General features: G+C 30.7%; 2 protein-coding genes across 2 annotated transcripts; both read left to right on the top strand.

The window, feature by feature from the left end:
- Positions 1-1,473: 1,473 nt before the first annotated feature.
- LOC126720785 (protein CYSTEINE-RICH TRANSMEMBRANE MODULE 6-like) lies at positions 1,474-4,115 on the top strand. Its single transcript, XM_050423602.1, has 3 exons — positions 1,474-1,682; positions 3,538-3,694; positions 3,878-4,115. Exons 1-3 carry the CDS (start codon positions 1,652-1,654, stop codon positions 3,924-3,926), a joined length of 237 nt encoding a protein of 78 aa, XP_050279559.1. The 5' UTR covers positions 1,474-1,651; the 3' UTR covers positions 3,927-4,115.
- Positions 4,116-11,348: 7,233 nt separating this feature from the next.
- On the top strand, positions 11,349-12,860 carry LOC126720784 (protein CYSTEINE-RICH TRANSMEMBRANE MODULE 6-like). The gene is made up of 3 exons (XM_050423601.1): positions 11,349-11,515; positions 12,103-12,268; positions 12,583-12,860. The coding sequence occupies exons 1-3, from the start codon at positions 11,485-11,487 to the stop codon at positions 12,629-12,631; spliced, it is 246 nt and encodes an 81-aa protein (XP_050279558.1). The 5' UTR covers positions 11,349-11,484; the 3' UTR covers positions 12,632-12,860.
- The last annotated feature ends 1,821 nt before the right edge of the window (positions 12,861-14,681 follow it).

The following is a 14,681-nucleotide window of genomic DNA, read 5'->3' as shown; positions in this document are numbered from 1 at the left end:
GATTGAAAAGATAATTTGATAAAGACATATAGTGATAAATATTAAAGGCTTAAAGACTAAAGAGATAAAGTAAGAGTTGTGCCATAAGATGAGATTTGAGATTAACATTGCTAGAGATGTAGATAACTTTATGGACTTTGGCACTGATTTGTTTGCATGGAACACAAGCAACCAATATCACAACAATAACACCTGATTGATTTTAATCATCAACTGTATTTGGAGATTTAAATAACTTTGTTATGCTATAGGGTTTAATGATTAAGCTAAAATTTTATTTTGAATTTTTATGAGATATGTTGTTTCAAGATTTTTGGACTATATAACTTGGTTATTGGATGATTTATGTGAAAGATATGTTTTTTTTTTTTCTCTCTAACTTTATGTCATATGATGTATTTTTTTTTTTTGTTATAATTTATTAATTTACCTAAATGGAGTATTTTTATTTTATTTTAGTTGTTTTTTATAACAATAAAATATATTATTTAATTAATAAATAAACAAACAAACAAACAATTCAATCAATGAACAAGTGAGCCAATTCTTCATGTTCAAATTTGAAACAAGTTTTCAAATGATCATATTTACATTATACGTGTTTGGCTTCCAACAAAGTGACGTGTGGATTACTTTTCTTCTTTCTTTTTGGATAATGATTAGGGAATAGACTAGGTACCTTCCACTTTTTCTTTTTCCTTTTTTCCTTTTTTTTTTTTTTATAATGTAAGATTCAAATTTTAAATGTAAGATTTTTTTTTTTTTTTTTCGAGATAAACTCCTTAATTTAAGAGATAGAAGTTTGGAAAAATCTGTGAGGTCCACTGTTTCAATTTTTTACAACTATGCCATTAAAATCATTTTCTATATCTTGAAAAAATCCTCTCAATTGTTTTCAAAATCCTGTTTTGAACAGGGAAAATAGGAAACAATTTTTGAAAACTGTATTTAAAAAAAAAAAAAAAAAAAAGATCCAAACAATATATTATGTATGGCACTCACCTCTTTTAGGTTTTCAAAAAAAAAAAAAAATTGTATTTAAATCCTCTTACCAAACACGCCACCTTTTTTAAACTATTCAAACAAGATATTAAAATTTTAGTCACCCAAATTCAAATCTACATGACTAATGCCTACCATCCAAAAGCTTCTTTTTACATTGCTCTTGACTTTTTACCAAATAAATCTCCTAGAAGGTCCAAAAGGTCAAGAAGATAAGTTAGACGCGGAAAGGCCATTTATAGATCAATCAATATTATTTATCGCAATTGACAAGAGATGGCAAAAATGAAAGAGATTGTATGCTTGGGTGTGTATGCAAACCTCCATTTTGATCAATCTTTTGACGTGCCATGTAGTTATTGGTTAAGCCTAATGAATTCTATTTTTGGACAACCAATTAAACAAAACCTAATCCTATTTTCTGTTTTTCCTTAGCCTTGTTGAATTCTCCAAAGACAAAAACGCGTTGTTTGCCGATCGCGTTGCCTTAAATTCTCCACTATTTCATGACTTATTGTTAGAGCAATGACAAATTCACAATTATAAATAACCATTTTCAAACATGAATCCTTTAAGGCTTTAACCTTCATCTCATTTACACTGTCCTCTCTCCCTTTCTCTGATCCCTTTGGAGTTATTTTTGGAAGTCATGAGTCACTACGACCAACAACAAGCACCTGGTAAGCATCTGAATATTTTCTCAATTTATAAGTGCTTGTGTAGTATGTTAATTTCCAAAGAATTATAGCTCTACCATTATGTTATTTTCTTCTTTCTCCTCCTTGGAAACTTAGGATTTTTCATTATATCTTTTCAAAATTCTCTGTTATATAAAATGACAAGAGATTATTTACTATCTTGTGTATCAAATATTTAGATTTTTTATTAAAATATATAGTGTAAATTCTAATAAACTATTTTGAGGTTTAGGTTAATATCAACTTAGTCAAGACAAGACTTTTTAAAAGTGATCAATTTAGTCCTTGAACGGTTCCTAACACCGTTTAACTATTATTTTTCTCACCTTCTCATTTCTCTTCTCTCTTCTCTCTTCTCTCTTCTCTCTTCTCATACCCTTCTCTTCTCTCTTTCAGACCTCTCTAACTCTCTCTTCTCTTTCTCTCACCCACGGCGGCTGACCATCTCCTCTTTCTTCTCTCGTCTCTCTTCTCAGACTCTTCTCTTCTCTCTTTAAAACCTCTCTGGTTCTCTCTTCTCTTTCTTTTTTCTCACCCACAGTGGCTGAAGACTCCCTCTCTCAAGCTTTTGTTGTTCCTTAGCCATGGAAGAGAAGGTTTGTATTTTCGTTTCTGGGTTTGGGTTTGGTTTGTGTTTGTGTACCAAACATTTAGGGTATGTTTGGCGGAGGACCATGGGCTCTGCCACCACCACAAGCGACGAATCACGCTAACGACACCACCATTGGTGGCTTTCTCTTTTATCCCTGTTCTTTTTTCTTTTATTTATTTATTTTTCTTTTGGTTTGGTTCTTTGTTGGTTCGGATCTTGATAGATTTAGGAAGTATTTGGTAATTTTTTATTTGGGTTTGAAAGGTGGGGTTTTGGGTATAGTCATTTGCAAATCTGTGGGTATTTTATGATTTGGGGTTTATCTCAAAATGGGCCTAATAAGGTATTTTTGTTAGTGTATAGTTTGTAATCTGGGAAGTACAACTCATATTTCTCTGCTTTTTTCTTTTTAGGAATTCTGCATTGGTTTCATTTGGTTTGGGCATTGATGGGTCTATTTGGTTTTGTACAAGAGAAGAATTTTTTGTTTTGGTTGTCTTGAATATGTATATGAATAATTGGGATGAAAGAATAGAGAGCAGAGGAAAGAGAGGGCTCAAATTGCTGAGAGGGTATTAGATATCAAATGATACCATGTTAGCGGTATCAAAATCTAATAAATACGAGACATGTCAGTAAAAAATAACTACCATATTAACAAATGAAAGACATGTCTTGGTGGGTAGTTATTTTTACACACATATTTCTCATTTATTAGGTTTTGACATAGATAACATGGTATCATTTTATACAAAATACTTTTTTCCAAATGATAGTGTTTAGGGACTACATTGGGTTTAGGGACAAGTTGGCTAGTTTTGAAATTTCTTGGACTTACTTGTCATTAGCCCAAACTTCGAAATAGTTTATTGAAGTTTATCCAAATATAATATATATATATATATATATATATATATAGATAGATTAGGGTTTATAGTTCAAGTAGTAAATAACATCTTAATAGGTGTGAATTTTAAGAATAAAGCCATCCTTTCCTAGCTATAATTAGGTAATGAAATTTTCAAAAATTTGATCCACTAAAAAGTTATTAGATTGTGTAATAAGGAAAAGTTAAAACAATTGATCTTATCCTCTCTAAATATATTTATTGATCCTTTTGATATTTCATTCATCATAAATTGGAGTACTACCACTAAAAAAAATTATTGGAATCACTTATTAATATGTCAAGGAAATTTAGACGTACCTGTTTGATTTGGTTCATACTTTAATTTTTGCATGCAGTGGCATATCCCCCACCAGTGACAGCATATCCAGCACAGCGTACTTATGTTGCACCACCACCACCAATTGGTTATCCCACCAAGGTCGACTCTGGCTATCCCCAATACACTGCTCCAATAGAAACTACAACAAGGGGTGATGGATTTTGGAAAGGATGGTATGTGTTTAATTACTTATCTTTCCCATTTGTCTTTTTTTCTTTTTCTTTTTCTTTTTCTTTTTTCTTTTTTTCCTTTCTTCTTCTTCTTCATCTTTTCTTTTTTGGTGAGAGTTCTCTCTAATTAAATGTCTTATTTTGTTATCTTTTTTTGTTATTTATTTGTTTACTTTTTGTTTGCAGTATTGCTACCCTGTGCTGCTGCTGGATCTGTGAATCGTGCTGTTTCTGAGACTATATATTCAATATTTTATCTCCTTAGAACAGAAAAATAATTGTAGCAATTTGAAGGCAAAGCTGATACCAGTACAGGATTTGAGAATATGTAATTGTTACCATTTTCGGGTGTAATTATTTGGAATAATATGGTGATTATGTCTATATTTATTATGGGAGGATAAAGCGCGTGTTTTTGCGTTAATGTGATTTTAAAATGAGCTTAAATTTTTAGGGATTGTATATTTATGATTAAACAGTTTGAGGACTTACCAAGAGTCCTTATAGCTGAGCTGGCATTTCTTTATGGTCAATTTGTTTCAATATAAAACCTTGAGTAATTAAGTGTAACGAAGTAGGTTCTAGTTAGCCTAACCAATAAACTTTCTGATGGTTGAATAAGAGATCTAAGATTCAATCTTCACCTATACCAAAAATTTATTGGTATCTTGGTCTGATGATAAAAAAATTATCATTAGAAGCGAACGTCATAGGTTAAAACTTTCTTAAAATAAAAAAGTGTAACAATAGATATTTTTTCATGTTTTCCAACATTTGGTAGAATAAGAAAAAATAGGTCAAAGAAAAACTATATTTGATCAATATAAAAAGTGTGACTTATTTTTAAGGATTATTTTCCACTAAATATTTTTTTTAAAACAACTCTATTTCATAGCAAGCTAAATAAAGAAAGTTAAGAGATTATTTTTCAACTTATTTAAGATTGCTACCAAACATATGAAAATAAGATAGTTTTATAGAAAATACTTTTTGGGAAATGACGCATTTTCTAGAAAACATCATCTCTAAAACAAAGCGTTAGAGTCTGTTTAGTTGGGAAAATAGAAAAGATTTTACTTTCCTCCTTTTGTATTTGGTTGGGAGGGGAAAAGTATAAGGATGGAAAAAATGAGTTTGTATAAATTTATTCACATGTCCTTGTTAAAAAATGATGTCTAATTAAAAAAAAAAAAGAAAAAAAAAAGGCAAACAATAACAACAACAACAAAAAAGGCAAACATCCAAATTTATTATTAAAAAAATCATGCCAAGAAAAAAATATTAAAGAAAATTTATGTCTAGTTAAACCCAAAAAACCAAAAAGTAAAGAAGAAAAGAAGAAAAAAAAGAAGAAAAGCAAAACAAAAAAAAAGGCACTGTCACGCCCAGGAAAGAAAAAAAATAGACAAAACAAAAGAAAGCACCGTCATGACTAGGAAAGCACACCCCCAAAAAAAAAAAAAAAAAAATCAACATCCAGCACATGAGAGGGGACCATTCACCTCCCATCTATTTTCTTCTCTATTTGGGAAAATAGAATTTTGGTGGATCAGGCGCGAAAATATCCATAAAATTAATTTTTTCCCCTTTATTTTTTATATTTTTTGTTTCACCCCAACTAAATAGATCTCTAGTATTTTCAACAAAGATATATTGAATTCAAAAATCCTACCCCTAATTTTCATATTATCAAATAAAAAAAATAACAATGTGAGGGCTTTATTTTATTTTATTGGAAAAACAACCATACGTGGACTTAGTTATTAAAAAATAAGGGTGCTAGTGCTAGTATGCTACCCTTCAAATAGTGATGTATATATTTCATATGGTTGGCAAACTTGGCATAAAATGTCATATAAATTGCCTATTTGGTGGGTTTAGTGCAACAATAAAACAGTCATACATTCAACACGCAATACATGTATTTCACGGCAGTCAGCATCATAAAATGTCAAATGGTGGCATTGACAATCTTGTTATTTAATACTAGCTTCAATGTATGCACTCAGAGGCTTTTCAATTTTTTAAAAATGTCAATACTTTTTATTCATTCCAATTTGGGATTAAAATGTAGGTTAACAAGTAACTATCATCGCCGTTTAGGACAAATTTTTGAGTTGTTGCATAGGTTAATAAGTAACCATCATAGACATTTTGGCAAAAAAAAAAATTTATCCAAATCATAGTTGGTAAAAACTAAAAACGTGTTACTTACATGTACAGTATGTGTACATGGTTCTTAATTATGCGGTAAAGTACGTGGTATTTTGGAATAAAGAGTTTCATTGTGTTAGTTACAGACAAGAGTTAAAATCGGCAAGTATATACGATGCCTAGAAACTAGAAGTGATAAAACTTTAAAGAGATTATGTTGCTATCAGGCAGTAAAGGATTAAACAATTCTTAAAAGATAAACTTTCAATCAAAGAAACACTTATCACTTAAACATTGAGAAACCCAAAAGGGAAAAGTTAATGAATGCCTTTAAGACTTTGGTTTATGAAGTATTTTTAGAAACTTTTTATGAGAAAATAAAAAATGTACTAATTGATATTGAAATTTTTCTAAAATGGTAGTAGATTAACAAGTGTCTTAAAGACACCTATTAACGGAAACCAACCCAAAATACTAGCAACATCCTAAATGTTTAAATTCAAAATACATCTGCATCCTACTACCCTACTCTTTTTTCTTTTTTATAATCAATTTTTCATTGTTCTTGAAGGCTAAGGTTGTGCTCACAATATTCAACGTCAAATTATTCCCCGTAAGTGCTGAACAGCTTTTATATTTGCTCTTTGTTACTTATTTTTTTCTCTAAATCTCATTTATCTCTAGTATTATATAATATAATATTATTTGCTTATACAATATCTATTGATTCTATTCTAGTAGTAGTATTTACTATTTATTTACATTATTAATTATGGAAATAATTTTTTCTATTAAGCGTGTACGGGCATCAGGTATAGGCCCAATCCATTAATCTCTATATGTTTAATAATTTAGGGCCCAGTGCCAGGTCAAGGCCTATATAAGTTTGGGGGACCAGTACTAGGTCAAGGCCTTTATCAGTTTAGGGGACCAGTACTAGGTCGAGGCCTATATCAGATGGGAATGGTAATGCCTTGAGGGAAATCGTCTGCTGAGCACCATTTGGTGACAAGTGCAAGTTTTAAAAGAGTCGCATCAGTCACGAGAAGTGAGTCCCATCTAGTTAGGAATATGTCCCATAAAGATCCACCAACATGAAAATCCACCCTCTCATCATGACAACCCCACTAAGGGAAGTCTATAAATAAAGGCAAATAGTTAGGGGGAGAGGGTTAGCAATTTTGGGGGGAGAGATAGACAAGAGAAAAGAGAGGAAGCACCAAGGACTAGTAAGCTCAGCACTACTAAGCTTAAGCCTTCTTGGGAAGCACACACACAGAATAACAGAATACAAATTGGGCCTGAAGCACCTTCTCTTTGGCCATTGGGTTGGTTTTAAGAGGTTTTCCCATTGTAGGAAATTCCACACCCATCTTAAACAAGTAAATTGGGAGCTTGACTCAAAAATTTCTTCGGGTACTTTGGGTTAGGTGCCACAAAGTGGATTATTTCAAGTTAAATCATTGAGAAAATTTTATATGATTGTAATTTGTTGAATCATTGTATTTATCTCCAAAAAGCATATGAAAAATATTTCCGTAATTTTGTGGTAAAATTGTAAAATATAAACGAATCCATGTGCCGTTATTTACTCGTTTTCATATTTTCTATCAATTTTAAAATGTATTTTTGTTAAAGATGTCAAATTATATTCATCTATATATTTATCATATTATATATACACATACCGTATTTTACTAATTATGACCAAATAGCTATTTTCTAAGAAATAATTATTCTCGATTTATCAAAATGTAGCTAACAATAAATAGAGATCCATTAGATTAAATATTACATTCTTAAAACTAGTTTCGTGTGCTCAATGTGCCCTTAGTATTGATTCTATTCAAATGAGTGCTTATAGCTTAGTGGAGAGGACTTATGGCTATTTGGATGAAGAGGGGAAGGAGGGGGAGTAGAGGGGAGTAAAGTAGTGTTAGTTAAAAATAAGCTAATTTTGTGCTAAATCTACTCTACTCTACTCTACTCTCCCTCCCTCCCTCTCAATCCAAACGGACCATTAATGTGTGTGTATATAGCACATTAGTACTGATTCTATTCAAATGAGTGCTTATAACTTAGTGGAGAGGACTTAGTGTGTGTGTATATATATTAAAAAAAAAGGAGAGTACTTACTTGTTCCTAGCTTATCACGTGTGAATATTACAAATCACTCTCACAATAACTTTTTATATTTGGTTAATATTTTGAAAATATTATAGTTGGATTACAAGTTTTTTATAACACACATGTTAATTATTTAGTTAATTATATTTTATTTATCATTTTATCCATTAAATCATATTTTATGTATAATTTTAAAATATAAAAATAAATAAATATCTCAAAAAAACAAGAAATTATACCATGTACCACAACAATTGTAACGTATTAATTGAAGTCTATGTGTTGCAAAACAAAATACACTTTTGTTCTCGGGGAAAAAAAACACATTTCTATAACATGTCAATTTAAAAAATAGCTAGTATTCAATCTCAGATATGCATTATTTTTCAAGATTGACATAAAATTCTCCGTTCTTTGTAATTGCCTAGATATGAGGATAACAAAAAATAAGGTTTAGATAAAAGACTATTTATAATGGGTTTGATTTTCTGTCCTCATGAATTTTATCCATTTTAGACTTTATAATATCACGTACAACTCAGTTTCCTTAGAAAAAGCTTTGCCACCGCATTTTCTTTTATATATATATATAATTAATAACATTAAAAATAAATAAATAAATAAAAGCTCTGCCACCGCATTTTCTTCCCCCGAGCCCACTTTCCTACCACATGCATTTGGAAGACGTGATTTTCTTCCCCCGAGCCCACTTTTCCTACTGCTTGAAATTGAAATCATATTTCAACTATACACCAAATTTTTCAAAGAAGTATCACGTTCATAGCATTTTAATGATACTTTTATAACAAATTCTAAATTGTAAATTGTTATTAATTCTAATTTGAACTTATCACTGAAATTACTTTTTTGCTCACTAGTAACAAGAAGTAATAATTTGCCACTTAAGGTCTGTTTGGATACCGCTTATTGCTAAAAACTAAAAATATTGTTGCAAAATAATTTTTAAATGTGTGAATAGTACCGTGGAACACAATTTTAATGAAAATTTTGTTGAATTAGACAACTTGTGGGTCCCATGAACAGTGCACGGGACCCACTGATAAAGACACAAACGCATTAAAATTTCATTTCAGCGCAATCCAAATGGTCACTTAGAATTTATTATGAAAGTACAGTAAATATAGACTTTCTCAATTTTCCACATTTCACACACACTTCCACTGGCCGGTTTGGGATTTCTTCATCTTTCCTACCTTATACGCATTTTACCTTGCAGGTTTTGCTTGAACAAAGTTTCAATCGTAGTGCTTCTTCTTCTATACTATGTTACTCCTCCACCTATTGCTTATTTTTCCTGGCTTTTATGGAAGTGCTATTTGAGGATAGAGGCACCTGCACAATTGCACAAATTAACCGTGCAATATAAGTTCTCTTGTTTGATTTCAAAGCACAATAGGCCTAAGCATGAGATTATCGCGAAATGTAGCATTGTTCTAAGCATGAAATAACCATGAAATGCTTGGGGTAGTTGAGGGACAGGTATTGGAGGCATTTAGTCAAATTCTTTTCACTTAATTCCTTAAACCTCCTTACAGTTCAATTCAAAGGATTTAGTTTGCATTTGGCATTGGCTTAAAAAGCCATATTTTTTTACTATTTAGCTTATTTTTGTTACTATTCAGTTTATTGTTGGTACTATTCATAGGTTTCACTGTACTATTTTAACTACTATTTAGTTTTATCTATAGTACTTTCAGCAAAAAGTTTTCAGTTTCAGCTAAATAAGTTATTCCTAAAAAGACTCTTATGTTCAATTGCTTGAAAATTCAAGAGAGAATGATACATTTCACCTAAAATTAGAATTTAGAAGACAACAATATGACACCAGGCAGACTTGGTTGCTCTCTAACTGACAAATTAACACTCCTTAAACCTCATTTTATCCGGCCACTAATTAAAATGCAAGCACAACAGCAGGGATTAAAAATATGAGAGAGAAATGTGAACATTACATATAAAAGAAATAGCAACTCCATGTCAAATTCTTAAGAATCAATTTGAACAAACTCCAATTCAATAGGGCAATGCATACTTGTGTCAGAAAAACGTAATTCATTTTAAATAATTATATTTATATAATACTACAAGTCTTACAAAGCTCTGGTCCTCTAGAACATGAACTCATACGCATATAGCCTTCAACTTCAACAACCAGTCTACCATTTGGTGAGTAGCGTTAAGTTTTTCAGTAAAACTAGTTAATATATAATGGGGCTGCCTAACCAAATTTCACATACAATGTCATGATTTATGCAGTTGGTCAACCAACCCATTAAAACTTATTTTCAAAACTTCCAGAATATTTCAACTTTTACCGAACATCTCTCCATTCCTCTGTTCTCCTCTTCTTGATCCGAAAATAACTGGGGCCGGTTCCACGTTGAAGGCAGGACTACCTGGGCTAGAAAAAAATTTTATATATAATTTTAAAAAAAAAATTTTAATCACCCTAAAATTTTTTAGACCCAACATAATTACATTTTAGACAAAATTTGGCACCAAACGAGGTTGTAAACTAAAACTACAAGCCTACAACTCCACTCAAAGTTTTTTTAATTATTATTGAATGTGAATTTTGACAAATCTACTTTGAATTACATTTTCTTCTTATGTCCTCCATATTTGCAAAATTTGAAGAAAGTCAAAGATTAATAACTATATTATCGATCAAATGTTTAAATTTCAAATTTTTGTAATCCAAAATTATACATAAAAAATAAGTTTATGAATCGAGTAGTAAATAGCATCCACAATTGGCATAAATTTTGATATATGTTTTAAGAACATAAAGAACATGCAATTCAACAGTTAGATTTTCAAAATATGTAATCATGTTAATTGTTTTAGTGAGAGCTGAAGCCTTAAGTTAAAACTAAGTTTGTAGCCAAATTTTGGTTCCCTTAACAATATATTAGACCCTTACCCCCAAAAAAAAAAAAAGTCTAAGAAAAATTTTATTGAACTAAAATTTTGAAAGAAAGGTAGTTTGCAGCATTAATAATAAAACTATCATACAACGATTTCAAAATAAGAAAACTCAAAGAAATTGTAAGACTTTAAGTACTTGTATATGTTTTTTTGTTTTTGTTATCGTTGTCAATAATATATAAAATTATCTTTTTATTAGATTTTGTATAATTTAAATTTCTTAATGATCACCTTAAACATAAATTTCTAAACCCCAACCGAAAATAATCTTCACATCCCATACAAAACAATTAAGAAAACTTATCCTATTTTTGTTTTTCCTTAGCTTTGTGGAATTCTCCAAATACCAATCGTACACGTTGTTTGCCGATCGCGTGGCCTTAAATTCTCCTCCCTTTCATGACTTCTTATTGGAGCAATGACAAATTGACAATTATAAATACCCCTTTTCATACGTCTTCCCCTTTAACCTTCATTTCATATCTTCTTTTCTCTCTCCCTCTCTCTCTCATCCCTTAAAATTTACATCTTTTAATTTCCAAGAACTTATCTTTTTGGAAGTCATGAGTCACTACAACCAACAACAAGCTCCCGGTAAGAATCTGAATATTTTGTTAATTTATAAGTGCCTGTGTTGTATATTTTAATTTCCAAAGTATTATTGCTCTACTTTTATGTTATCTTCTTCTTTTTCCTACTTGGAAACTTAGGATTTTTTTCACTATATCTTTTGAAAAATTCTCTTTCGGAACTTTTTTATATATATAATGATAAAAGATAATTTACTATCTTGTGTATCAAATGTTTTTTTTTTTTTTTTTTTTAAATATAAAAAAAGAGAGTTTATAGTTCAAATAATAAACAACATAATTGGTGTACTTTTTAAGAATAAAGTCAACCTAGCTATAATCAATTAATGAAATGTTTAGAAAGATTGATCAACTTAAAAATTATTAAATTGATTCTCAAAAGAAGTTATTAAATTGTGTAATAGTGAAAAGTTTAAACTATGTGTAATTTGATCTTAACCTTTACAAATATATTTTTATCAATTGTTTCGATATTTCATTCATCATCACTTGGGAGTACCACAACTAAGAAAATTTATTGGAATAACTTATTAAGTCAACGAATTTTTAGAAGTAAGGTTGTTTGATTTGGTTCATATCTTTAATTTGCAGTGGCATATCCCTCACCAGTGACTGCATATCCAGCACAGCCTCAAGGCCCTTATGTAGCACCACCACCACCAATTGGTTATCCCACCAAGGTTGACTCTGGCTATCCCCAACACACTGCTCCAATAGAAACTACAAGTAGGGGTGATGATGGGTTTTGGAAAGGATGGTATGTGTTTACTTATCATCTTTCCCATTTGTTTTTTTATTTCTTGGAAAATGCCAGAGTTACAAACTACTTTATAATATTTTTTACTAAATACTAATGTGATGAGTGGTTATTGATAAGCGTAAAAGTAATGTTAGTGATCGGCCCGGATGAGAACCAGTAAAAATTGGCTATATTAGCAATTTGTAAAAATGTTGTAAAATAGTTTGTGGTCGAAACGTTACTCTTTATTTCTTTGGTGAGATTTCTCTCTAAGTAAATGTCTTTATTTTGTTACCCTTTTTTGTAATTTATTTGTTTACTTTTTTTTGCAGTTGTGCTGCCCTGTGCTGCTGCTGGGTCTTTGATGTGTGCTGTTGCTGAGAGCCTGAAACTATATATTTAATTTATTTAGAAGCCTAATAGTAGTAGATCATCATATGTAAGACAATATTTTCTCTCCTTTGAAAAGAGAAATAATATTAGCAATTTGAAGGCAAAGGTGATATCAGTCCAGGATTTGAGAATGTGTAATTGTTAAGTACTGTTTTCGGGTATAATATTTGGAATAATATGGTGATTATGTCTGGATTTATTACAGAAGGATTAAGCATATGCCTTTGTGCTAATGAGTATTATAATGTGTTTAAATCCTTTGTGTGTAGAACTTCTGTAACTCAACTGATATATTAATATTTTCGACAAAGCTGTTCATGATTCAAAACCTCTCTTCCTAACTATCAAATAAAAAATAAAAAATAAATAAAAAGAGGATTAAGTTACTAAAAAATATATATATAAAGTTCTGCCCTTCTAATAGTGATGTATATATTATCTATTCATTTGGCATAAAATATCATATAAATTGCCTATTTTGTGGGTTAAGAGCACACACCAAAACAATCATATATATTTCACGTTAACGATGCTCATAGGAGGAGTCCAAGTCCGGCCACCATTATGTGCTAGTGATACCCACAGACGATGTATCTGTGGGGTGCGGTAGGCTGTGATAATACACCTAAGCCACCCTTTTTGTTCCTCAAAAAAAAAAAAAAAAATATATATATATATATATATTTCACGTTAATTGGCATCATAAAATGTCAATTGGTAATTATTAATATTTTAACACCATATAGTTTTATTATTTAGTAACCCATGATCTCTGGTTAAAAAAATTAGGCAAAAATGCAAAACTAACTTTCTAACTTTCAACGTTTTTCATTTCAGTCCTCTAACTTTCAGTTTTGTTATTTCAGTTCTCTAACTTTAAATTTTTGTCAATGCAGGATTCCGTTAGAACTTAGTTAGGGGCTGCCGTTAAACTCACTAAAATGACCCCGTTTTACCTTCTTTTTTTATAATTTCAGAATTAAAAGAAAGAAAAAAAAAAAAGACAAAAATCTGTAAAAAATTAAATAAAATTAAATAAAAAAACCATTTAAGGTGTCCCCTGAAATCTTTTTTTTTTTTAAAACCCCCTTCTCCTAAAATCAAAACAAAGAACATTGAGACCCAAATCCCTAACGTAAATCAAAACAAAGAAACATTGAGAGAGAGAGAGAGAGAGAGAGAGAGAGAGAGAGAGAGAGAGAGAGAGAGAGAGAGAGAGAGAGAGAGAGAGAGAGAGACCGAGTCCGTTTGAGAGCTGAGTCAGATTGAGAGAGAGAGAGAGAGTGAATCGGTTTTCCGAGATAGACCGCGTATGAGAGAGAGACCGAGATGAAGGTGACCCTTGTCTCTCTTATTCTTCTTCTTTTTCATGAGTATTACTGAACTTCACCGATGATTGTGATGAGTCCCAAAGCATTTTATCGCCGGAGAAAACCGAAGATGGGTGGCAAAAAAGCCTCCCAACTGGCGATCTTGCCATTAAAAGTTAGAAGATTGAAATGATAAAACTAAAAGTTAGAGGACTGAAATGAAAAACACTGAAAGTTAGAGGGTTAGTTTTGTATTTTTGTCAAAAAATTATTTTGATAGAATCTTTTAAAGATTTTTTTATAATAAAAAAATAATAATAGAAGTTGCAAAAGTTTGATCAAGCTTTGCAAATATTATTAGGGCTATGAAAAAAAATATATGGTAAACTGGACTAACCGATTGTGATTATTGGTTTTGGTTGGTTTTCCAACACGTGGGTGACTGGTTTTTGTTAAGATTGCGTTTGAATATTGGCTAAAAAATGCAGTTTTTTTAACTATTTACCTTATTTTGCTACTATTCATAGATCATATTACACTTTTTGATATGTATAGGTCTCACTATCCTATTTTAACTAACTTTTTTTATTTATCTACTGTACTTTCAGAAAAAAGTTTCTAGTTTCAACTAAATAAGTTGTTCCCAAACAGACATGAATTTTTCAATTTTCAATTTGGTCTTGGCACTGGCAGGCAGGTGTGTGTATATATATTAGTGAAGGCATGTT

This window comes from Quercus robur, chromosome 4 (genome assembly GCF_932294415.1).
Source record: "Quercus robur chromosome 4, dhQueRobu3.1, whole genome shotgun sequence".
Lineage (NCBI taxonomy): Eukaryota > Viridiplantae > Streptophyta > Magnoliopsida > Fagales > Fagaceae > Quercus > Quercus robur.
This window is presented reverse-complemented; position numbering and strand designations above follow the sequence as displayed.

What these genes read in the sequence shown, in the direction of transcription:
- LOC126720785 (XM_050423602.1), top strand. Translation starts at nt 1,652, where the DNA reads ATGAGTCACTACGACCAACAACAAGCACCTG. An exon ending in CGACCAACAACAAGCACCTG is followed by an intron (nt 1,683 to 3,537) that starts GTAAGCATCTGA and finishes TTTTGCATGCAG; the next exon opens with TGGCATATCCCCCACCAGTG. An exon ending in GATGGATTTTGGAAAGGATG is followed by an intron (nt 3,695 to 3,877) that starts GTATGTGTTTAA and finishes TTTTGTTTGCAG; the next exon opens with TATTGCTACCCTGTGCTGCT.
- LOC126720784 (XM_050423601.1), top strand. Translation starts at nt 11,485, where the DNA reads ATGAGTCACTACAACCAACAACAAGCTCCCG. An exon ending in CAACCAACAACAAGCTCCCG is followed by an intron (nt 11,516 to 12,102) that starts GTAAGAATCTGA and finishes TTTAATTTGCAG; the next exon opens with TGGCATATCCCTCACCAGTG. An exon ending in GATGGGTTTTGGAAAGGATG is followed by an intron (nt 12,269 to 12,582) that starts GTATGTGTTTAC and finishes TTTTTTTTGCAG; the next exon opens with TTGTGCTGCCCTGTGCTGCT.